Genomic DNA, 26,988 nt, shown 5'->3' on the forward strand with positions numbered 1-26,988 from the left:
ATACACATCTATGGCCCATAAGATAAACATTGTTACTTAGTTATTAAGTAAAATTACTATTAGTATAAAAATACTCCCCATTGAAGTCTGGCTTTCTTACTAAAACTACCTTAAACTTTAGTTGTAAAGTTTAATTTTAAAATGGATTGTCTCTAAATAGAATCAAAAATAGGCAAAAACTTGAAGATCTTGGTAACCTCCCACTTCTTTTCCAAGTATTTTGATCCCATGGCTATGAATATAAAATTGACTATTTAAGGGTGGGAGAGAAAGGATGGCAGATAAGGCATTTGATTTGCTTTCAGACAACCAATATTTGATTCCCAGGAAACAAATATGGTATATGGACCCCCAAATACTGCAAGAAATAATCCCTATACACTACTGGGTGTGGTTCAAAAAACAAACAAGCACACAAAGAAACAATAGCTATTTCTAATTTCCATGTTTTCTTCACTGTTTTTTTTATTTCCAGGCACTAAGTTGGTCAGTTCTTGAACCCTTTTGACTTGACTGACTTATTCTGAACTTTGAGCATCTAATGAAGTTAGTAGTACTCCATATTTAATATTCTCCTTTGCTGCTTAAGTTATATCATCATAAATGTTGTTCCAACTGTATCTTTCCTGACAACTCTATGAACTGAGCCTGACAAGTAAAGTATTAATCTCATTTAATAATGGTGCAAAGCATGCCCCTCTCTATATTGCCAAGTTTTTTGGGTTTTTTTTGTTTGGTTGGTTTTTTTTTTTTTTTTTTTTTGGTTTTTGGGCCACACTCAGCGTTGCTCAGGGGTTACTCCTGGTTATCCACTCAGAAATAGCTCCTGGCAGGCACGGAGGACCATATGGGACACCGGGATTTGAACCAACCACCTTTGGTCCTCGATCGGCTGCTTGCAAGGCAAACGCCGCTGTGCTATCTCTCTGGGCCCTATATTGCCAAGTTTTACGCCTGAAAATAACATTTGAGATCTGGTTTTTGTTTTGTTTTGTTTTGTTTTGTATTGGAGCTACATCCAGGGCTCACTCCTAAATCTTCACTCAAGGATCACTTTTGGTGGGCTCAGAGGACTAAATGGGATGCAGGGGATCCAAACCAGGTGGGTTGTGTGCAAGCTAAGCTTTCTACTATTACTATTAGTACTACTAGTAGTATTACTCCAGTCCCTGGGATGTTGCTTAATTGCCTTATATACTCATGCTGTTACAGGATAAATTTTGATATATGATTACAAGAATCTTTTTTTGTTTGTTTGTTTTTTTGGGGGGGTCACACCCGGCAGCACTCAGAGGTTATTCCTGGCTCTATGCTCAGAAATCACCCCTGTCAGGCATGGGGGACCATATGAGATGCCAGGATTCAAACCACCATCCTTCTGCTTGAAAGGCAAACACCTTACCTCCATGCTATCTCTCCGGCCCTTAAAAGAATCTTCTAAAAATTGATAAATAGAACTATAAAGAGTTATGTTGCTTCTTGTGGCTAAGTGTCCATCCATGTAACAGGAATAATGAAAAGATGGCTCCTTGACTAAAAGACACTTCATAATTTATGCATTAATATGGGAGGTTTGTTTCCATTTCTACTTTATGCATAAATATGTATCTTTGACAAACTGAAGCCTATCAGATAGAAAGAAATTACTGGGAATATGAAAAATTTTCAATAAGTCACCCAGGAGAAGCAAATTCAGGGAAATCCTTATGCTCTTTCCTCTTTTATGTACCAGGAAATAACTGGCTCACAAATGAAAACACAAAATGTTCTCCAGTTTCTCGAGTAGATCAGGAAGCTGATGAGATGAAGTTGTAGAAAAGAAGACTCCAGCTTCATTAAAAAAGAAGCTTTACCCTCTACTGGGATAATAAAAACCTATAGAACAATTTGCCCATGTAGCTAATAAGTTCCCTATCCATATAGAAATCCCTATACAGATCAGATAGATTTCTATTTACTATGAAAGAATGCTGATATTAATTCCAGTCTCATGATATTGAACCCATAGCGTACAACATAGTGTCACAGCTTAAAGTTGTGCAGTGTTTAATGTAATGGACTCTGAAACTTATAGATGCTTATTCTGGGAACTTACCTTCTATTTTTAAGAAGCCAGGGTTTCTTAAAGTGTAAAAGCCACTTGTAGGTGTCTTGACCAACACCATAGCTAAAACACTGATAGCCAGCATGACCCGTTCATTCTCATGATTCACATGAACGTGTGGATCTCCATAATTCCAACTTTGGTGGTAGTGAATTCTATGCAGTACTCAGGGCTTACTCCTAGCTTTGTGCTCAGGACTCACTATTGGTGGTGCTTGGGGGATCATGTAGTATGCCAGGGATTGAACCCAATCTGATCTCATGCAAGGCAAGTGTTTTTCCTGCTGGCCCTTAATCTCAACTTTGAGTCATCATCAGTGGCACTGGGGGGAACAGAGATAAAATGTCTCGCCAAACTTTTCCCAAATCACATATTCTCAAGGATTAGAAATGTTCTCATTTGAAGTCAATAAGTTTTCAGGAAAGAGAGATAGCTCAGAGGCTAAACAACGGACATTGTTTGTAGGACACCTGGGCTTGGTCTCCAATCAACTAAGCACCAAATCAAAAGAAGCCCCTACACACTGCTAAGTATATAACTCAGTGCCTGTCCCCTTGATAATAATAAGTTTGGGAGTAGGAACATAGCACAAGATCACAAGAACATAACATATATGAGATGTTGAATTGTCATCAAGTATCAAGATCATTTATAAGTGTGGCATAAAGTTGAAGATGGCATTCACTACAGAAAATGGAATGGGTGGGCTGGGATAATGAGAAAAGACAAGCTTTAATAAATAAATTATAATAGAAATGGGAGAACAATGAGGAACTTGGAATATATAATGAAAGACCCAGTATTAATCCCATTACTGTATAGTAGCCTCCCATCCCTACATGGTATTTGGTTTTCTCTTTCACTCTGGAAAAACAACTGGACTGTGCAGATACTGGGGCTGGGCAGGTCACTTTGTTGCTCTACAAAGACCTGCACAGGGGGTGTAAGATAGGCTTGTAAAACCACACCCAAAGGAACAAAATACAATAAAACAGACCAGCATATTGTTTGGAAGGAAAAGAAATCTTAAAGATTATATAATCATATCAATAGATATAGAGAAACTATTTTTATTTTTTTGGCTTTCCAATAAACAAACAAAAAAATTCCTTGGGTTCAATTTTTTAAAAATACAGTTTATTTAATTTTATTTTAGTCACCATGATTTACAATTTTACAATATTGTCAATAGTAGGATCTCAAGCATACAACATTCTAACACTGCACCTGCTACCATTGTTCCAGAGTTCCTCCTTCCCGCCCCCTACCCTCACTCACCTACCCACCATCCAACCAGCTACCCACATCTCACTACTCACTACTCACTTCTCACTACTCCCATAATTTCCATTCTGTAGTCCAGTTCTTAGATAATCTAACTATTGTTCTTGACCATTTGTTGTTTCTGTTCTCTGGATTTTATATCCCACATATCAAAAATCATTCTGTATGTCTTTTTTTTATCAATAACTCTACTATCATGATACACTCCAATTCTATCTAATAAAGGTCAATTGTACCATTTTAGCAGAATATGTGCATGCAAGCTTCAGAACAGCAAGGATCTATAAAGTTGGGCCAATGAGCTGATGTAGTGGCAGATGTATGTTGTGGGCATGACTGCTGGTGCTTCCTGAAATACAGAGATGATGGTTTCCACTGTGATTCCTAAAAGACCTCAGAGATGTCAGGCCCCAAAATTGCATACCTGGAAGTTTTGATGGTTAGTTGTCTCTATTTCAGTGGAAAAACATTGAAGTTGGGTCACAGTGGTTATGGAGTATAGCTGCAGCTGCCTAGGCTTCAGAAGAGTGTGGGAGCAAGGCTTGTTCCACTCCCTCCTGAGGCATCCCAGAATGATCAGCTGTGAGACCCATATATCCATGAATTTTCTCAGCTGGCTTGCCTCTCTTTTGAGAATTAAATGAGTCTTTGGTGCTGACCAATGGGCAGACATGCAGCACTGTGGATCCTAGGCCTGAATTCATGTTTTTTTACATGTGATTGACAAGTATTCACACCACCTTTGTTCAAGAGGTTTCTCTTGCTTCATTTCTTGTTCTTAACTCCTTTGTTGATTAATAGATTTTATCTTAAATATATCTCTGAGCTATCAATTCTATTCCATAGGTCTGAAAGTTTATTTTTATTCCAGCACCACACAGTTTTGATTAATATAATTTTTATGATATAAAGTTGGGAGGAGAAAAGCCTCTCATCTAGCTTCCATTTTCCTGGTATTGCTTTGCCTATGCAGAAAATTTTATTACTGTATATAAATGTCAACAATATTTGGTTTATGTCTTTAAAAAATATTATATGGGATGCATGCTGGGAACAGGAGTGAAGGGAGGACAATATTGGTGGTGGGAATGCATCTGATTCAATATCACTATGTACCTAAAACATTACTTTGAAAGATGTGTAATCCATTTTGATCAAAATAAAAATTATTATTAAAATATGATGGGTATTATTATGCAGAATATATTAAACCTGTTAGAGTGTCATATTGGTAGCTAAAATGGTCATGTTGACAATGTTAAGCCTCCCAAACTATGAACAGGAAATGTTTTTATCTTCTTTTTTAATAATTAATAGTTGGTGTTTACTTTTTATTTTTATTAATATTCTTATTTAAACACCTTGATTACAAATGTGATTGTAGTTGGGTTTCGGTCATGTAAAGAACACTACCCCCCTTTCACCAGTGCAACATTCCTATCATAAATGTCCCAAATCTCATTCCTCCCCACCCAACTCCCACCTGTACTCGATACAGGCTTTCTATTTCCCTCATTTATTCACATTGTTATGAAAGTTTTTGATGTAGTTATTTCTCTAAATGCACTGCTCACTCTGTGGTGAGCTTTATGACGTGAACTGGACCTTCCAGACCTCCTCTCTGAGAATTATTGCAAAAATATCCTTCATTTTTCTTAAAACCCATAGATGATGGGAATGCTCCTGATTCAATGTCACTATGTACCTAAAATACTACTGTGAATGATTTGCAATCCACTTTGGTCAAAATAAAAATTATTAATAAAAATAATCCCATAGATGAGTGAGACTATTCTGTGTGTCTCTCTCCCTCTGGCTTATTTCACTCAGCATAATAGATTCCATGTACATCCATGTATAGGAAAATTTCATGACTTCATCTCTCCTGATGGCTGCATAATATTCCATTGTGTATATGTACCACAGTTTCTTTAGCCATTCATCTGTTAAAGGGTATCTTGGTTGTTTCCAGAGTCTGGCTATTGTAAATAGCACTGCAATGCATATAGGTGTGAGGAAGGAATTTTTATATTTGTATTTTTGTGTTCCTAAGGTATATCCCTAGGAGTGGTATAGATGGATCGTATGGGAGTTCAATTTTCAGGTTTTGGAGGAATCTCCATATCACTTTCCATAAAGGTTGGACAAGATGGCATTCCCACCAGCAGTGAATAAGAATTTCTTTCTGGGGCCGGAGAGATAGCATGTAGGTAAGGCGTTTGCCTTCCATGAAGGATGACAATGGTTCAAATCCCGGCATCCCATATGGTCCCCGAGCCTGCCAGTGGCGATTTCTGAGCGCAGAGCCAGGAGTAATCCTTGAGCACTGCCAGGTGTGACCCAAAAGCAAAAAAAAAAAAAAAAAAAAAGAGTTCCTTTCTCTTTATATCCCCACCAGCACCGCTTGTTCTCATTCTTTGTGAAGTGTGCCAATCTCTGTGGCATGAGATGGTACCTCATGGTTGTTTTATTTGCATCTCCCTGATGATTAGTGATGTGGAGCAATTTTTCATGTGCCTTTTGGCTATTTGTATTTCTTCTTTGACAAAGTGTCATCATTTCTTCTCCCCATTTTTTGATGGGATTAGATGTTTTTTTCTTGTAAAGTTCTATTAGTCCTTGTATATTTTGTATATTAGCCCCTTATCTGATAGGTATTGGATGAATAGTTTCTCCCACTCAGTGGGTGGCTTATGTATCCTGGGCACTATTTCCTTTGAGGTGCAGAAGCTTCTCAGCTTAATATAGTCCCATCTGTTTATCTCTGCTTCCATTTGTTTGGAGATTGCTGTTTCCTCCTTAAAGATGCCTTTAGTCTCAATGTCATGGAGTGTTTTACTTATGTGTTGTTCTATATACCTTATGGTATCAGGTATGATATCAATGCCTTTAATCCATTTGGTTTTTACCTTTGTACATGATGTTAGCTGGGGATATGAGTTCACTTTTTTTTGCAAGTGGCTAACCAATTGTGCCAACACAACTTGTTGAAGAGGCTTTCCTTGCTCATTTTAGGATTTCTTGCTCCTTTATCAAAGATTAAGTGATTGTATTCTGGGGAGCATTCTCTGAGTATTCAAGCCTATTCCACTGATCTGAGGGTCTGTATTTATTCCAATACTATGTGGTTTTGATAACTATTGGTTTGTAGTAGAGCTTAAAGTTGGAGAAAATAATGCCTCTCACATTCCTTTTCCCAAGGATTGCTTTTTAAAAAAAATATGAAATGCTTCACAAATTTGCGTGTCATCCTTGTGCAGGGTCATGCCAATCTTCTCTGTATTTTTCTAATTTTAATATGTTTGCTGCCAAAGTGAGTACTGTTTTTTTCTTCTTGTGTCTATTTTGATTTCTTTTAGCAATTAATAATTTAAAGTTTTCTTTTTAGAAATCTTTCACCTTTCTTGAAAAGGTTCATTGACTGGTATTTGATTTTTGAGTTTCAGTACTGAATGGTATTTCTAAAACATTTCTCTTTATTACATATATTTCTATGTAGAGAAATATCATAAATTTATGTATCCTGCTACTTTGGAAATTTATTGTTACTATGTTTTTGTAAAGTCTTTAGAACTTTCTAAGTATAGTATTGTGTCATCTGCAAATAGTGATAACTTGATATCTTTCTAATCTGGATTCCTTTGGTATATTCTTCTGACCTAATTGCTGTCACAAAAACTTTCAATATTCTACTAAATAATAGTAGTGAGATTGGACAACCTTGTCTTGTGCCTGATCTTAGTGGAAAGGCTTTATGTTTTTCATTTTTAATTACGTTGTTAGCTGTGGGTTCATGTAAAGAAATTTAAATATATTCCTATTCTACCTAGAGATTTTTATGAATGGGTTTTGGATTTTGTTTGTTTGTTTTGTTTTGTTTTGTTTTGGGGCCACACCCAGCGGTGCTCAGGGGTTACTCCTGGCTGTCTTCTCAGAAATAGCTCCTGGCAGACACGGGGGACCATATGGGACACCGGGATTCGAACCAACCACCTTTGGTCCTGGATCGGCTGCTTGCAAGGCAACCGCTGCTGTGCTATCTCTCCGGGTCCGGGATTTTGAATTTTATCAAATGTTTTTCTACAATGAGACCAGAGTGATAGTACAGTGGGAAGAGCATTTACTTTGCACATGAGTGATTAGGGTTAGGTCCTTGGTATCCGATTTGGTACCCCAAGGTCTCCAGGAATAATTCATGAACACAGAAGCAGGAGTATACTCCAAAGCTCAGGATCTTGGGCTCAGAAATTGTTCCTGGCAGACTCGTATAATCATATGGAATGCCTGGGATTGAACATGGATCCATCCTACGTCGCCACATGCAAGGCAATTCCCTACTGCTGTGCTATCACTCCAATCCAAACTCAAGGAATTCTTGAAAAGAGGGAACATATTCCTGCTGAGTTTTTATTTAATACACACAAGGAATCAGCTCTGTATTAATGTTCAAGTACTCAATGTATAACTTAGCCTTCCCACCTTTCTCTATTGCATAGCAGCAAAAATAAAACAAGTCAATGTATCTTACAATGGAGAATAAATGAGTTTTGACTTTTTATTTATTTTATTGTTTTCTTCTGGAGGAAAGAGGTGATATCTAGGAAAAAAATCTAAGCATATTTATTTTAAAAATTTCCTTTTTAAAAAGAAAAGCTTTTATTCCCCAGAATGCAAAACTTTTTAAAGCTGTCAATGCCCACATCTCTAATTTTTTTGTCATTGTTAATTTTGGGGGAACAGGTGTTAACTAATAACAAGTAGTGCTATAGGGTAGCACCTGGGGGTACTGAGGGACCATATGAGGTACCATAATCAGTTGCATACAAGAGAAGTCCTCAATACCTGTACCATCTCTTTGGCCCTCTTTTTCTTATTTCCTTTCCCACCCCAGCTAGTGCACAGGGAAAAAACTCAAGGCCTCATGCATACAAGGAAAGTTGACCTGCTGATATTTAAAAAGGGACTCTCTGCCTTCATGGAGGAGAGAATCCAAACAATTTTTGTACTAAATATTCCTTGTTTATAAGCTATATTGATTCCCTAAGAAGTTATTGAGAATTAGTTCACTATATTAAGTATTCCTTAGGAGCACCATCTCATATCTCAGCTTCAGAATTTTCTTCTCCTCCCTTTTGACAAGATGACACAATGGCTAGTTATGGTCTTAAATGTATTTGATTCTGAAACCTGCCTTTATTTCCCCTTAATAATATTTATCACTTGAAGTTGACAACTCATTTTGAATGATTGCTCTTCTCTAGTCATAAAACCCAGTGTGGACTTAATATTCTATAAAAAGTCTTACTAATATTATATGCAAATCCCAGTGATCTAATGATTCTATGGACCAAAATTTACCCCTCTGGGGCTAAACTAACTATTTAAAGTATCGCATGATCACTTACTGTCTTCTTGCTTTCCTACCAAACTGGTATGTGATGGCTCCATCTTTCTCAATAAGTCTTCCTTACTTCATTCCTTTAATGGGATGTTACTAGATGGTCTTATTCAATTGTTCAATGATTATGTAGAAATGCTTTTAAAGGAAATATGTGATGTTATAATTGCATCATTTGTGTACCCTCAAAAGTCATTTTCTTTAAACTCAGAGTTCATTGTAATGGCATTAGGAGCTAAGACTTTAGGGAGGTGATTAGATCAATAGGATTTTATTATGAACTTAGTGCATTGAGAGAGATCACGGAGAGCCTAGTTTTTGCTGTTTTTGAAGGAAACATGTCCACAAACAAAAAGAAGGTATTCATCTATCCATTCCATCACCTGATCTCATGCTCCTTGCCTCCATACTGAGCAATAAATTATTGTTTATAAACTACCCCATCTGTGGTATGTAACAACATCTTAGATTCAGACACAGCTTTTATGGGGCTACCTTGATAACACAGCAACAGGATGTTTGCCTTAAACTTGGTCAACCGTGGATGCACCTGGGTTCATCTCCAGGATCCCATATGGTCCCCCAAGCCTACCTGGCGCAATTTCTGAGCACAGAGCCAGGAGTAATCCCTGGGCACCACTGGGTGGGGCCCCAAACCCAAAATATTTTAAAAGATATACCAGGAAACACAGACTTTCATAACATTTTAGGACTGCTTTGTTTCCCATCAAACAGTCCAGGCCCTCTCTTTGCTGGCTAATTCAGGAGAGAGTCTATGCCCGCAAAAAGTAAAACAGCATTTTTTTAAATGATAATGGTTAATGTACTCTGCATCTTCTTTTTTAATTTTTTTGGGGGGCCACACCCAGTGATGCTCAGGGGTTACTCCTGGCTACGCGCTCAGAAATCACTTCTGGCTTGGGGAACCATATGGGACACCGGGGGATTGAACCGGGGTCCGTCCTAGGCTAGCGCTGGCAAGGCAGACACCTTACCTCTAGCGCCACCGCACCGGCCCCTTCTTTTTTTATTTTAAATATTATACTTTAATGTTTTTTTCCATTTTGGTACACACAGATCTCCCTTAATTCTACTTTATAGTCTTCTGCTTAGTACTATAAAATATTTATGCCAAACTTTTCTGAATGTTAATTCCATTCTCCAAAATATCCTCTATCATTTGGCAGGGTTCTTTTTAATTTTGTTTTGGGGGGAGGTCACACCCGACAGCGTTCAAGGGTTACTCCTGGTTTTGTGCTTAGAACTTGCTCCTGGCAGGTACTGGTGACCATATGGGATGCCGGGATTCGAACCACCATCAGTCCTAGATCAGCTGTGTGCAAAGCAAACGCCCTACCACTATACTATCTCTCCAGCCCCTATTTGGCAGTTTTAAAGGAAACTATAGGCTATTCAGGGAGAAAAGATACAAGGAGGAGGAAAGTTTTACTACCAATTCTACACTCCGTAGTTTTCCCTTATTTATCACTTTTCTCTAATGATCTTCTACATGGTACAAATTCCCCCGGTTGACTATAATTGTTTATGAGCCCAATTGACTTATCCTGGTATCCTGAGAGAAGACAAACACAAATGTCTACAAAGACCTGGAAGGTTACCTAAAGAAGTAACATCTGAAGTGAGAAATGAGCAAGTGCATGCTCTGTTTAAAGGGAAGTGACAACTGTGCCTTTGCTTAAAAAAAAAAAAAAACTCGGGGCCAGAGAGATAGCATGGAGGTAAAGCATTTGCCTTACATGCAGAAGGCCGATGGTTCGAATCCTGGCATCCCATATGGACCCCCAAGCCAGGGGCGATTTTTGAGTGTAGAGCCAGGAGTAACCCCTGAGCGCTGCCAGGTGTGACCCAAACCCCCCCCCAAAAAAAAATCTCCTTATGTTTGCCAGATCTCTTCTTACTGATTAGAAGCAACTGGTAGGTAAAAAGCCCATTGGATCTTCCTGTGTTACTTCTAGTAACCTCATATGAACCTTCAATTGCTCTCAAAATTAAAAGATAACTTTTAAAGCTGAAGGTACCAAATGTATAAACCTAGGCAAACTTTTAACACTCCTTAGTTCCCTCATGGTATTTAAATAAGAGGGGATAAAGCTCATCTGTATACAAGATGCTTCTTCCAAAGCATCATTTTGTTATCTGTGAAAAACTGGGATCATTGCTATTCAGTTTGTAACAAATTTAAAATAGCCTGACTTATGAGTTGACTTTTAAATTACTGTTAGTAACTGTAGAGTATATATACAATGGAATACTACTCAGCTATAAAAAATGATTAGGGCAGGAGTGGTGGCAACTTGAGTTTGCCTTGCATTTGCTAGCCTAGGACTGACTGTGGTTCGATCCTTTGGCATCCCATATGGTTCCCCCAGCCAGGAGCAATTTCTGAGTGCATAGCTGGGGTAACCCCTGAGCATCACCAGGTGTGGCCCAAAAACCAATAAAAAAAAAAGACGAAATCTTGCAGTTTCACGTTATATGTATGGAGTTGGAGTGTGCATGTTGAGTGATGTCAGTCAGAAGAAGAGGGACAGATAGTGTTCTCTCTCATGTGAGGGATATAAAGAGATACAGTGAGTGAATAGCAAATTCTCAATGATAATAGTAATAGACCCTAAAAGTCAGCCTATATATAACTGAGGCTGCAAAAGGAATGGGATGGGAAAAATGCTTTTGAGAGATGGAGATTGACTCATTGGTATTCAAACATTATATAACTGAAAATCTTACTGAAAGCACTGTAAATCACAGTACCTAAATAAAAATGGAAAAAGATATGGAATGGTACTTCTTGATGCAGTGATTTTTCCACTGTCAGACACAACTGATGCTTGAATTTTCTCTCTTCCCAGGTTCTTGGATGTGGCTCTGTTGCCCAAGCTATCCTCAGCCGAGGACATTTTGGAGGAATTGTCACTATTAATGTTGGCTTTGCAATGGCAGTAGTAATGGCCATTTATGTAACTGGAGGTGTCTCGGGTAAGTAATGAAAAAATAGCATCTACTCATAAAACACACATTCTGATGGCCTCCAGAACACTTATTGTTTGATGTACTGTCATTCACTTATATGGCCACAATCCTGCAAGAATATAAATTTGAATGTATTTGGGGGGAAGTATACCCTGATGGCATGTTTAGGGGCTCTATATCAGGGTTAATACTTAAAAGATCATATTTGTTGCTGTGATCTAAACTATTATTGTGGCTGCAACCACGTGTGAGGCAAGCATCTTACCTTGTCTATCTCTTCAGTCCCTTTCTTCTATTTTTATATGGCAAAGTCTAAATGGGTAGTAAATGGTAAAAGGTTGTACAAAAGCAACATTCAGAAAAAGGAAGGTGAGAGCTTGAAATTCAAAACTGGCTGTTTGTTCAGTTTGTCCACTGCATTACACTCTTCATCTGTCAACATACTCCTTTACTTGAAAGGCACTTCCTGAGTATCCCGTAACTAGCTTAGTAAAGAATCTCCCACAGAGGCATGTTCCAACACCTTTATCACAGTGATCAGAGAATGTAGGTCATTTGAGAACTAACAGCTGGTGCTTTTCTAGAAAAGAAATTCTGATCCAGAAAGTCCTGGTCCAATACTTCTCTGAGAGGAGGACTGATTAGAAGTCATTCTCAAGGTTCTGAGAAGCAAAATAAAGCAATATCTTTATCACACACTGGCCACAAGTCTGAACTGTGGAAAGGATCAAGTTGCCAAAAGTATTTGGGCTCTTTAAGAATCTCCTCTGTGTGCTTAGAACACTCAGGGAAGGAAGGAACTGAGCAAACAATGTGTGCTGTGCATGGATGCAGAACACATGCCCTTTCCTTTCTCTGCTATACTTTGAGTTAGGTATTACTGCCACCTTCTACAGAAAACCAGAACCCCCAGGGATTAAATAAATTGTGAAAGTGCCATTGCTGGTAAGAGGCCGAACAAAGGGTTGATCCAGTTTTGCATGACAACAAAACTCTGGTAGCTATTACAATTCAACCTTTCTAACAGTCCCATTGGAAGGTACCCAAGAGGATTCTGTGATTCATTGCACTTCCCTTGAGATGTTATTGGCCATTAGAGGTATGAACAATGACACACTCCTTGGGAGCCTCCTGAGGTTGGACACCTGAAATGGATATTGTTGGCTGGCACCCTCTGTATCACAGCCAGACTCAGGTCTTGGGTTACATAGTCCTGTACCTGGGGCATGCACATTACTTATGTTCAAACTCTTGTTGAGTTTTTTCTATATGCCAGCCCTAGACAGCTTGTTTAAGATGCAAGAATAACCGGGGGCCTGCTAAGCAAAGCTGAATCTAATCATGGTACAGTGTTGACACTAGACACAGACCACACTCAGTTTATTACAGGCCTGCAGACTGCTCTGATGTCCCTGTAGACTGCCCCTTCATCTCCATATGGTGCTTTCTGCAAACCCTGCCATGAAAGTGTGAGTCCATTGTACTTAGATTTAGATAGATATATTTATCCTTCTGAGGACCCTGAATTGAATATTGTTCACTGTTTGCTTGAGATACATGGCACCAGATCCTATCAAAGTATTTAGTACCCTTTCTCATCACCTTTGACCATGTGTGTTTGAGTCTAATGACATGCCTGGAGATTCTGGTGGTCCCTATAAAGGTAAAAGGAGGAGGGACCAAAAAGAAAGCACAAAGGGGAGTTCTGGTAGCCTGGAGTCTTTTTAATCAACCTTTAGACCGGGATTCAGCCCTTCAGCTCAGAGGGACATGACCAGAACAGAGACTGTTTTCACTAGAGGCCACCTCCCAAGTATTGGGAGGATCAGGAGCTGAACCAGAAGTGAGGACAAACAGAATCCAGCATGTGGACAGAACAGAGACCAAATGAGACAAAGTAAATTGAAATGAAATAAGAAAAGAATTTTTCTCCTTCTCTCTGTTTTACGCCTCCAGCTTTTTTTCCCTCTCCACTGGTGGCTTTGAAAATATGCAGACAAGGCTGGGAGAGATAGCACAGTGGCATTTGCCTTGCAAACAGCTGATCCAGCACCAAAGGTGGTTGGTTCGAACCCCGGTGTCCCATATGGTCCCCTTGCCTGCCAGGAGCTATTTCTGAGCAGACAGCCAGGAGTAATCCCTGAGCACTGCCAGGTGTGCACCCCCCCCCAAAAAAAAAGAAAAGAAAATATGCAGACAACACATCTGCTGACCAGTAATACCCTCTCCAGGAGGCAGCACTGCAGAGTAAGGGTCAAAATAATGTGTGTGTAGAGGTGTGTGGTATAGGTGTGTATAATGAGGTGATGTGGTGTGTATGGAAAGTGTGTGTGGTATTTGTGGTATGTAAGTCTGTGGTTTGTGTATCGTGGAATATGTTTGGTTACAGTATGTGGGTTTGGAAGGTATATATGGCATATTATGTGATGTGTGCTGTGGCTGTGTGCGGTGTTTGCTAGGGGCTTCTCTGTTGCATATATAGTATGTGTATGACATGGGGGAGTGTGGAGTTTATATGTGTGATGTGCAGCCTGTGTGACATGTAGTGGGTATAATTTTGGTATACACTTGTGTGTGGTGAAGTGTGGGTATATGTGGGCATGTATGAGAGAGTGACTTGTTCACACCCACTGCAGCTGACATAAGATTTTCCAACCCTATTCAATGGGGCCCCCTTGGAGGATTTCCAAATGCAATCAGGTACACTCGGCTTCTCACTGTCAGAAGTGTCACAGAAAGTGGCCTTTCCTCCAACTGAACTCAACAGGGGGTAATTTTGCAGTGTCCCCTGCAAAGCCTTTATGCTTCCTGCCTGTACCCAGACTACAGCCTCTGCTTTTGACGTAACATTTTGTAAGAGACACAAATCGGTGGATAAGACTAATAATGAAGGCTATCTGAATTCCAAAAATCATCTGTGGGTGGTGAACAGAAGGGACCTGTCTGTGCAGAGCCAGAGAAGGCTCACCTTGCTCCCATCAGACGCCCACCTCAAGTTGCCCCACACTGTGCCTCAGGCCCTTGATGGGAATAAGCTCTCTCCTTTAGTAGAGCTGTACCCTGTGCTCGTAACTCTTTCACTCATGTTCTTTCCACTCCGCAGCTCTTCCATGTCCTCCACTGAGCTGATGATACATCTATCGGGGAGCAGGTTTCCTCATTACTATGCATATCACTCCCAGCTCCTCGTCCCAAATAGACCTCCTTAGGCCTCTCTGTGGTCTGTGTTTTGGTAGCTGTAGAATGTCTTCTGCCTCTTTTATCAGCTTTTAGACCTTCAATCACTACTGAGCGTTTGGCATCACCAATCAAGTTTCCTGCTTTGGGGTACTGAAAAGCACAAATCCACCTTTCTGTAGTTTTCCTTTCGAAGGGAAGCTTCTTGAACAAGCAATCATTGATGAGCATATTATAAATGACGTGTTCTCTGTAACTTTTTCTCTTTATTTTATTTTTCTTTTGGTTTGGATATCACATGCTGTGATGCTCAGAAGCTCATAGTTAGGGAACCTAGAGATGCTGGAGGTAGAATCTGGGGCTCATCTACTTGGACCCTGGCAAGAATTTCTAGGATCCTTTTCTTTCCACAAAAGGCACCTTCTGTTTGTTGTGACAGCAGCTAGGCAGGGGCTGCTTCCAATCAGCTTCTGGGAGATTTGCTGCCCTGTTCTCACCACTCTGTTTGCAGCTTTCCTTGTAACTGTGTTCCTCTAGCCTGAAACTGATACCTTGAAATAACCCAAATGCTCAAAGATGAATGGATCAAGAAGTTGTGGTCATATACACAGTGGAATACAATATAGCTCTCTATGAAAGAATATTTTGCAATATGCCACAACATGGATGGAATTATAGATATCATGGTAGGTGAAGTCAGGAGGAAAAGGATAGATAATCATCACTCTCATGTGTGGGACTTAAAAATATACAGCAAGGGAACAGATTTTCTGGAAACAATGAAAGACTCTATCCTAGGCTTCATCCTAGGATCAGTGCAAAAACCAAGATCACCAACTACAAAAGATTGATTAAAACAAGAGTGATGGAACAGAACTTCTACAACTGTAAAGAATTCATCATAGGCTGCATTCTTTGACCTGCTCAGATACCAAGATCTCTAGATATAGAGGTCTGATTTTATCATCCATGACAGAACAGAAGTTTTCCATACACCATAAAAGGACCTAGGGGAGAATATGTATAGAGTCTGTAGTTATTCCCATGACAGTATACTCCAAGGGCAGAGAAACCCTGTATCTCTTGGGCCAAGGGAATTCCCTATCTAAGTTCCCCAATATTTACTTGTGCCAATGCAGAAAGGAAAAAAAAAAGAAGCAGCACAAAATAACTTTTGGGGGGGGTTGCTATTGTGGTTGCTGTTGTTGTTTTCATTTTGTGTGTTTTGTTTTGTTTTTAGTTCAGAATCGTGGTTATTGTGTGGTGGTTTTCTAAAATTGCTGTGGTGCTTTTGGGATTTTTTGTTTGATTTTTCTTTTTTGTATTGTTGTAGTGTTTCTCTTCCTTTTTCCCTTTCCTCTCACAAATTAATATTTATAGTCTCTAGAAGAACTTGACCCAATTTTTTCTTGTTTAATTTTTACCCCATTTTCTTTTTTTTCTCTTCTTCAAACAGAACCACATAACTTGAACCATCTTGTTCCGCCTCTCAAATTGAGGGGGGAAATACTATAGGGGACCAAGAGCAAACAGTTGTATGATCACTAGGTAGTAATAAAAATAATCAGACTTAAACCCAAACCCTAAGCCAACGACAATAGAATCGATACCCAATCTACAACAAGCTATACACAAAGGGGACCACTTATACTACCAGCCCGAGTAGTATAAGTAAGGAAGGGGGATATGGGATCCATGCTGGGAACAGGGGTGGAGGGAGGACAACTCTGGTGGTGAGAATTCCCCCGATTCAATGTCAATATGTACCTAAAATATTACTATGAAAGATTTATAATCCACTTTGGTCAAAATTAAAATTATTATTAAAAAATATATACAGCAAGGAAGCAACAAATGACCAAAGAAAAGGTAATAGTAGACTGATACACAGAACTGAGTTGGTGGGAGGGTTGAAAGGTAATGGATTTGGCATTCTAGGGGAAGGAGGTGGGTAGACTATTGCAATTATGTTCATGAGAAACTATCATTAACAGTAATATAAATCACAAAACCTCAACAAATTTTTAAATGTTTTAAAATAAAAATTAAAACAAGGACCAAAGCAGTAGCACAACAGGTAGCCTCTTATTTTTGCATATGGTCAACTTGAGTTTGATCCCCAGCACAACATATGATATTCTAAGTTCTCCCAGGACTAATCCCTGAGCACACAGCCAGTAATAAACCCAGAGTACCACTGGGTGACCCAAAAGACCCTTTCCTAAAATTTTAAAACAAAATTATGTGTTTGCATGATTTCAGGATATGGTCTCTGCTTTGAAATATTGGCTTGTCTTGCCAGCATTAGGCTCTGAGTGTTATGAATAAGTGAAGAAAGGATAATGCTGGTTTACTTGACAATAAAGCCACTTTCTGCAAGCCCTAAAGAGCATTTCTTTTTCCACAGGGGGAAAAACTACCAGAAACAAGCTCCCTTGTAGGTTATGTAGAGTGTTAAGTTTTCATAAGTTTTATCTTCACCATACTTTATAGTCATGGGCAGTCTAAAGTCCTATATTTCAATAAGCCCTGAGCTTTACTTTTTCACAAATGTCTTCCGTTGTCTCCTAATAAGCATTTTTCATTTCACAGTGAGTCCCGAAGCTCAAAACATTGTTTTTGAAATTCCCTGCTTCCCTATAATATAGAGAAGCTTCCAAAATATAGTAAGGAAGGCATGGACAGGGTTTATGTACCTGAATATAGATAGATCTCTGTTGAAAAAAATAGTACTACAGCTAACCATGTAATTTTTTGTTTGTTTGTTTTTGGGCACACTCAGGTTTTACTGGTGTAAACTCAGGGTTTACTCCTGGCTATGTGCTCAGAAATCGCTCCTGGCTTGGGAAACCATATGGAATGCCAGGGGATCAAACCAAGATCTGTCTCAGATTGGCCATGTGCTCTACCACTACGCTATTGTTCCAACCCCATAATCATGCAATCTTAAAAAAGTTAGCTTTGCTTCTGTGTCTCAGGTTCCTTATTTATTAACTGGAATAATAGTCATCTCAGTCAATTCTTAAAAGAATCAAGTGCTCAAAACACTTCTATTATAGCCCCCTATGAGAGTTCATAAATGTTGCTATTATTACTATCAAAGTAAATACTGATACTACTAATAGTACTATTACTACCATACTGCAAGTAGTAATGCTAATTGAACCAATGGTACTTATTAAAATATCAAAGTGTTGGGGTAATTGCTGATTCAGCACAGAACAAAACTTCTATTTGGTCTTATATCAACATGAGTGTCCAGAAGGCTTTATAGATTAGTAAAATCCATTAAGTTGATGAATGGATAAATGGGTATATAGATAGATACTTAAAAAATAATTAAGCATGAAACTTTTTCCTATATAGGCTGATTCCAGAAAGCTAGACTTCCTAAATAATGTCTAATTACGTTGTAGTTATAGTAGTCCTTCTTTCCTATACACACACAACACACACACACACACACACACACACACACACCCCTCCATTTTCTCTTCAGATTAGGTCTCTGAAGTAAATTCAGACTAACATATTTAGATAATATTCTCATCATCATGAATCCTCTTTGATCACACTCTGATATTCCTATCTTATCTTCCTTACAGGTGGCCACATCAACCCAGCTGTGTCTTTTGCCATGTGTGTGTTTGGGCGAATGAAATGGTACAAATTTCCCTTTTATGTAGGAGCCCAGTTTTTGGGAGCCTTTGCAGGGGCTGCCACCCTCTTTGGCGTTTATTATGGTGAGCAAGGCCCTACATACAGGGGTTTGGGAGAGCTGGGAATAATGGAAACATCAGAATTGCTTGGTTGGCATAAATGTGAGAAGGTGAGAATAAGGAGTCAACAATTAAAAAATTAGTCCTAATAGTTCTAAATGTAAATAATGGCCTACTAGAAGGCAAGCAAGTTCATGAACCTTCTTCACTAAAAAAGGCCAGGTTTTAAAAGGGTCTGGGATAGTGGGGCCTGATGTAAAGGTTAGGGAGGGTTGGGGTAGGGATAAGGATGGGAATATCTTAAAGACAGTCTATATTCTGGTTCAACCAAGGCTGTAGTGTGAACATACACAAAATAAGCAGTGAAGCTGTACTCCTCCACACCTTTCTCTGATTTGCCTGGCAGAGGAATTGACACTAGTAATGGTATGGTGAATAAGTATTTAAAGAAGAAATCCAGACCAGTCAGGAAAAACCTCATCAGAGAAAAAAGCCAAGTGGGAAGCTTATTCTGCTTCTGATTAACAGTCAGATCTTTTGACTTTACCAGTCCTGGGGACACTAGTACTGATTTCAGCATAGAGTTCAATACTGGGACAGTTAGTTTCTCTGTGACTTAAATAAATCATCTGACCTAAAGTTCTTCTCTGGAAAAAGAGGAAATTAAACTAGATTGAGGTTTCTTCAACTTTTTTCTATTTTCAATACCTTTGCACCAGAAAAATTTTATAACTTTTATATTTTATAATATAATATAATAAAATATAATATTATAAGTATAACATAATATATAAGCATAAATATATTATAATAAAATATGTTATAAAATATCATATTTTATCATTTTACAATCCATATAGAGATATAGAAAAATGGATATCCAAATTAAATGCATAGTCATAATACATCATAAATTTATGATCATTCATTTGGGGAGTTATACCAAGCAGTACTCAGAGACTATGCCCAGCTCTGTATTCAGGGGTCTTTCCCAGCTCATTGCTACGGTCACTTCTGATCATGCTCAAGGAACCATGCAGTGACAAGGATGGAACCTGGGTGCTCTGCATGTAAAGCGGAGCTTTACATGCTTAGTTTATTGAACTCTCTCTATCTCTCTCTGATCCTAAATTCAAATATTAAGATTATGATATGCTTATATGGAATTGCAGCCCACAATTTAAGAGGATGGGATTTAATTAACTTTCAAGGTCCATCAAATAAAAAAACGGCGATTGCATGAACCCTATGGAACACCATATGTTACATTATGACTCACACTGAAGCTTTAAGGGACTTTAATTTATTAGTAAAATTTTAGCAAAGAAACCTCTTCTTTCTAAAAAGTGTCTTAGAAGTGTCTTAGTGTCTTTCTAAGAGACTAAGATTTTACGAGACTAAGATCCTAAGGTTCTAGACAAGACCATAAATCAGAGAACTGCTCTGGCAGTTCTCCTTACTCTAAATTCTTCCTCGTTGCCCAATAGCACTTTTAAATTTTATACTTAGGTGAGGGGTTTCTGAGAATACTTACAGAATTATGAACTATTCCCAGTGTATGTTAGAACTCCTCCATTATTTGTTCTTTCCTTTTTTTTTTTTTTTTTTTGAGCCACACCTGGTAATACTCAGAGCCTACTACTGGCTCTGTGCCTGGAAAAACTCAGGGTATCTTATGTGGTGCTAGGAACCTCATTTGTGACAACCACATATAAAGCAAATGCCTTAATCCCTACTATCTCTTCCAGCCACAGATGATTCTCTTTAAAAATTTCCAAGAATTCTCCCAAATGATTTGTTCCCAGGACGCATTGGCTAAAATTTTGGTTCTTTAGATAAAACCAATTAGGCAAGACAGAGACTTTATCTCTGATCTCTGACGACTTTCCTGTATCTGTATAAAAAGATGACACTATGAAGTAAGCAAAGGGCAAATTATCTGGCTATGTCGGTCTGGAGCTGGATGTTTCAGTGTTGTTGTTTAGCATAGGATATGACATATGTCTTTCTCAGCCATGCCCAGAGTCCATTAATATGCCAGAGTTCTGTTTTTTTTATAGATGGACTTATGTCTTTTGCTGGTGGAAAATTGCTCATCACTGGAGAAAATGCAACTGCTCAAATTTTTGCAACATACCCATCTCCATATCTATCTCTGACAAATGCATTTGCAGACCAAGTAAGTGGACATTTGACAAAGATCTAACTTTCAGAAAAGACATGTTCTCATAAGGGGACTGTGCCAATTATAGCTTTATAGACCTACGAGATAGTAGAGGATGTGTCTTTAGAGATTTTAGGGCCCAGAAGATAATGAAAAACTCTTGAAAAAATTTTCAGCATCCTTAGGGTTGTAATATGAAATACATCACCTTTAAAATCCTTTTAAAGGGGCCGGAGAAAGAGCATGGAGGTAAGGCGTTTGCCTTTCATGTAGGAGGTCATCGGTTTGAATCGTGGCATCCCATATGGTCCCCTGCGCCTGCCAGGAGCAATTTCTGAGCCTGGAGCCAGAAATAACCCCTGAGCACTGCCAGGTGTGACCCAAAAACTACAAAAAAAAAAAAACAAAAAAAAAACTCTTTTTTAGATTAGCTGTTTGGAAACTGGGAAAAACTGGTACCATCTAAAGCAAGACAAAAGGAAGGATTGTTTCATAAGTTGGAAAACATATGAAGAAACAAAGATGCAGAGAGAAAAGACAAGTATCAAGGATATTGACATATATAGACATCAATCTCTAAGAGAGAAAGAGTGACTAGGAAATTCTATTTTCAAATCTTTAGAGTCCACTCTTCTGAAAGCAAAATTTTCCTGCCCTTAGCTAGCCCTTTCTCACTTTCTCTCTTCCTTTTCTCTCTTCTCTCTAAAACTTTTATTCCCATGAAATTTTATAGAATTTTTCCTTTATAGTTTACTACTTTAAATCTTTCACCACGCATCTTATTCTTTCTCTTGTACACACACACACACACACACACACACACACACACACACACACTCACACAGTTGTCCTTCTGGTTAGTTGAGATTCAACTTCACTTAGGATTAATTATATCTCACCTATCTCTCCTAGTGTTCATCCACATCTGACCTCCTCAGCTTTCTTCAATGTTTATCATTCTTTTCTAATGATGCATGGTTTAAATCCAATTATTATATATAACTAAGTAGAGAAACATAACATTAGAAATCTTGTTTTTAGCTCTTTGAATACTAAATAATGTGTTTTTTAGGTTCTCAGGATAATTCAGGCTATCTCTTAGAGAAACCTAACAACTCTTGCCACAAAAGCCATATTTCTGCATGACCTTTCTCCCAAGATTACTCAGTTATTTTCTTTGAGTATTATTTAAACATATACCATTATTTAATTAATAAACAATCATTTATTGAGCCAATAAATACTTAGTAATAACTACTGATCCAAATATATCTCTGTAATTCTTCTTTTAAGAGTTCAGGGTCTGATGCTTCATTTAACTGGCAAACAAGTCACTCTCTTGAGGTATTCAGGTTCCTTAAGGAAGTAATGTCTGATTCCAGTGGGAGTGTGGAGGCGGGAACTACACTTGTAAAAGCAACTACAGGACATAAAAATAAAATACCACCATCACATCACAGCCTGACTTGATGGAAAGTTGCACGAGCCAAGTTTCTTGGTAAAAATTGGTCACTGCAACATGGAATGAGAAAAAGAGTGATCAGTTGGTGAAGAGACTCATTGACCATATCATGGTACATACCATCTGGCATTACTATTGACTAATCTGATCCTGCAGACGGACAGAAGCAGTTGAAATAACAGTCCAGCTTCCAAATAGGATAAAATATTTAACTATTGGCAGAAACTTAACTCCAGGACCAAAACCAAACAATTAAACAAAACCCAGAAAAAGTAAGTCCTAGATCCACTCTAGAAACTATCACAGCAACTGGGTTACTTTTAGGGGGGGGGCATAAAAAATAGCTAGGAGTAGTACTAGAAGAAGATGTGCAGTTAGAATTCTTCTCCTCGGTTGTTTCCCTTAACTTCCCACAGGCAGCACTGTTCTATTGTTTATCTTTTCGTCTCTATCACCCCTTCCTAGTTATGGTCATAAAAATAGAATTGCATCTCTAATGCCATGATTGTACCACCTTGCTAAACCAGATATGTAAGCAGAAAATTTCTGAAGACAGCTGATGTAAATATAATATGATAAATAACAAGTCTCCAAAGGGAAAATGTAGAAGAAACACATTTCTGAAGAAGTTGACAAATAATGACATGATGAAACACAACTAAAAATGGAGAAGGAAGTCTAAGATATTATAAAAATAGCTACAAGACCACAAAGAATTATTTACCAAGGAATAGAAAGATATTTTTAAAAAAAATTTGTCAGAGATAATTGGTATATAAAGCGTGAATTTAAAAAATGAAATTCAATCCAACATGGGAGGCATGACACAAAGTCAAACTTGCAAAAGAAACACTATTAGAAATTAAAGATTAGATCACATCAAGTTACTCAAATGAAAAAGGAGAAAGAAATAAGATTTAGAAAAAAATGAAGAAAATCTATATGAAATATCAGGTTCTGTTAAAATAGCAACTGTCTGAAGTGAAGAGAAGAGAACAAAGACCATATATTTAAGTTTACAGTCAAGAACTTCCCATACCTAAGGAAAGAATTAAATATAGTTGTCCATATAGAGGTAACACTCAAGTCTTTAAACCTAAAATGACCTTTATAAAATATATCATTGTAAAACTGTCAAATTTCAATGATAAAAAATACTTAATGCTTCTAGAGAAAAAGAAAAGGTAACATGCAATGATATCACTACAGAATTTCATCAGTCTTTTTGTAGGCTGAAAGAGTGAACTGATACCAACCCCACTAAAAGATAAAAAACTTCCTATGAACAATACTTTACTCAAAATATTATCCTTTAAGTATGATGAAGAAAGCCTTTTGCAGACAAACAATGCTAATATTATTACAGGAAGTGGCATGATTTGACAAAAAATGACCAAGTGGCACTCACAAAAGAACTTGTAGTAGTAACAAGGTTTTATTTCTTACTGGCAAGGACCCGGAAGAACAACTCAAATATCATGCTCCTGTTGTAAAACATAGAAATGTTTTTATACCCTTCTGCTTCCATAAAAATCATCAGGCAAGTCTTACAATTATGCCAAGTCTTTATAGTGGGCATATGTTGGTGAATAAAGTGCAAGATCTTTTGTATTTTCCTTAGATATAAAACACTCACTACCCTAAGTAGGGTAATGAACAAGAGCACAGTTTCTTGCTCTAGTGCTTTGCTATGGCCTCTCACACAGGACTCTGGACCTAACACCTTTAACAGATTGAAACTTGAAGAAGCAGAGACTTGCTCAGCTGTCTGTTTGAATCAAGCCTGGAATAAATTTCTGTAATATATCCCATCAGCTGCCCCTGTAGCAATGATGATATTATTTGCCCGTAACAGTAGAATTCACCACCGCCTGACCTGCTCTATAAGAAATGTTGAGAAAAAAAAACTCAATTATACATAAGAAAAAGAAATGAAAACTCAAAATTTTGGATTTTACAGTAGCAGAAACAAACATCAGTGATACGAAACAACAACAAGCATAAAGAGGGGGGAGTAAAGAGAATCTGTAGAGTCAAGTGAGTTAATACTCAAACAAAAGACTTTCTAGACTAACAAATCATTGATATGGGAGGAAAACATTAAAAAAGCCACAAATTAAACTGTAGAGTGGCTCTAAGATCCACATATCAACCATATCTTCAATGTGAAGATTGATCAAAAGAATGTATGTATTTCCCCAACAAAACCACCATCTCAACATCTCCACCTCTAAGACCCTCTCCTAGGTCATTCAACCCTGCAAGTGAGTTTAACCTCCTTACTGACATGAGCCTTTTTGGAAACGGAAACAAATTTCCTCCCTTGTATATAGGCTTCACCAGCTCCACATAAGACATTTGCCTTCTCAGCTGGCCCTGCTCCACATCTCAGACCTCTGCACATTGGGCCACACAACAGCTTCTCTCATCTCACCTCACACAGATCATATGATACATCCTATTACTGGGTGAAGACTAGCACAGATGGAAAAGAGCAACACTCAACTGAGTTGTTCAGAAATTACCAAGAAGGCTAACCATAAAGATTCATCCTCTGTATAAATAGCAGGAGCACAAAAAAACACAATGGGGAAGACTTGTAGAAGCCCAGAAAACTCACTGAGTAAAAATAATAACACAGGAGGCTTTATCTGGACCAATTAGTTCAGAGTACTAAGTATTAAGTACTCAGAGTACAACTTTAATGACATTCCATTGAGGATAATTCATGTATCCAGAAACTATGGCAAGGATAGTCAGCAAAACTTAAGAAAGTATGAGAGATTGGAGAGATACGGAGAGTGGGTAGAGTTCTTGCTTTGTAAGAAGCTGATCTGGATTTGATCCCAAGCACCACACCCTGAGCCCACTAAAATTAATCCCTGTGCACAGAGCCAGGAATAAGCCCTGAGTACCTTCAGGTGTGGCCAAAAAAACAGTAAAAAAAGAAAAAAATTAACAACAAATATAAAAGTTAAATGAATTTCAAGTATGCATCTCAAGCATGTAGCAACTAAACAACAAGCTTTTAAATTAAAGGAGAAAATGTTAAAAGCTAGACAAGCTATCAGATGAGATACAGCAAAAATAATATTAAAAGTGTTGTTCACCACAGTACAACCTACAAAAATAAACAAGAATAGACTCAAATGCTCTAATTTGTAGTAACTAGAAAATGAGAAACAAACACAAACCAAATTAATATAAGGAAGGTTATAATTAAAATTATTAGAGTGAAAATGAATGAATTAAAGCCAAAAATTATAAAAATAAAGATAATGAAATACAGAACTGCTCTTTTAAGGAATCTGAAAGATTGATAGGACCCATACTAAACTCACAAAAAAATAGAGGCAAAAGAAATCAGAAATGATGTGGTGAAGTTACAATGTAAACTACAAAGGATTACTGAAAAATAATAAGAGAATATTTGTGAAAAATTGAACCACCTAGAATAAATGAGAATATTTTTAAAATCATCCCACACTCTAATAGAAATGAACTTAGAAAAATTCAAAACAATTGACCATATCAATTACAAGTACAGAAATCAGAGCAGAATTAAGTCTCCCTGAAATTTAATTAAAAGATTGAAGGCATCACCAGTTATTTCTATAAAACTTGCCAAGAAATAATGATACCATACACATATGGTTTAATATATATTTAGCTTAATAACATAGACATTTTAAACATATATTTATTGTTATTATTTCCAGTACCCAGCTTTGACCAAAGGAAAAAAGTGAGGGCTGGAGGTAGGGAATTAAAAGGCAGGCAAGGGATCATTAAACAGTTCCTTTTTACTTGCTATATTGATTAGATTTGAGGAGGGTGTTGGTTTTGTTTTGTGTATTTTTTTATTGTTACTTGTTTGGGGAGGCACACACCTGGTATAAGTCTGGCTCTGCACTCAGGAATCACTCCTGGCATGCTTGGGATGCTTAAATAGGAGGCTGGAGATTAAACCAGGTTGACCACCTGTAAGGCAAGAGCCCTACCCACTGCACATCTCTCTAGGCACATTAGACTATAAAAAGAGCACATTATAAAATAGCCTTTTACTTACTGTGTGTAATAGATGGTTTTTAAAGTATTTTGAGGACTATTTACTATTTTTAAGTAAGCATATATTTATATAATATTTCCCTTACTTAAGATTATTTCTTTAGTATAGTTCTCAAATGTGCAACTGAGTCAAGTTGTAAAGCCAATTTTTTTTTACTGCTTACAGCTAAATTGTCACTCAGTTTCTTTTAAAAGTAAATGTCTACTTCTACTAAGAAAGCCTGAGAGAACTGTTATTATTTCACTGAGGGTACTACTGTTTGCGTTTTTTTTATTAATAGTTTATTTTCATGGTGATGGAGAGATAGTACAAAAGTATAAAGGCACTTAACTTACACCCGGACGATCTGGTCTACAACCCTGTGTATGGTTTCCTGAGTGATATCAGGAATGATCCCTGAGTGTCAAGTCAGAAGTAATTTCTAAACATTCCCAAGTGTGGGTCAAAACAAAAAAACTTTAAAGGAGAAAAAACATCAATTTGGCAAGTTGGAAAGATAACTCAAAACTTAAATTCATCATTTACATAAAGAAAATGTGGGCTTGATATCTGGTACTGCATGGTCGCCCAAACCTCACAAGGAGTAATTCCCAGTCACTGAGTTAGGAGGGGCCTGATCA

The 26,988-nt window shown here is 37.8% G+C and overlaps 1 protein-coding gene and 1 non-coding gene across 3 annotated transcripts in view; one reads left to right on the forward strand and one right to left on the reverse strand.

The window, feature by feature from the left end:
• The window catches only part of AQP9 (aquaporin 9), an 837,480-nt gene that overhangs the window by 799,698 nt on the left and 10,794 nt on the right, over positions 1 to 26,988 (forward strand). For both annotated transcript variants that reach the window (XM_049773706.1, XM_049773705.1), the window contains exons 2-4: positions 11,657 to 11,783; positions 18,560 to 18,697; positions 20,734 to 20,852. In XM_049773706.1, coding sequence (XP_049629663.1) covers positions 11,741 to 11,783; positions 18,560 to 18,697; positions 20,734 to 20,852 — 300 coding nt within the window. In that variant the 5' untranslated portion in view covers positions 11,657 to 11,740. The remainder of the gene's footprint in view (positions 1 to 11,656; positions 11,784 to 18,559; positions 18,698 to 20,733; positions 20,853 to 26,988) is intronic.
• On the reverse strand, positions 6,604 to 6,705 carry LOC126009715 (U6 spliceosomal RNA). Its single transcript, XR_007495931.1, has one exon. It is a non-coding gene; the product is annotated as a U6 spliceosomal RNA (small nuclear RNA).

Source organism: Suncus etruscus, chromosome 5 (assembly GCF_024139225.1).
Source record: "Suncus etruscus isolate mSunEtr1 chromosome 5, mSunEtr1.pri.cur, whole genome shotgun sequence".
NCBI lineage: Eukaryota > Metazoa > Chordata > Mammalia > Eulipotyphla > Soricidae > Suncus > Suncus etruscus.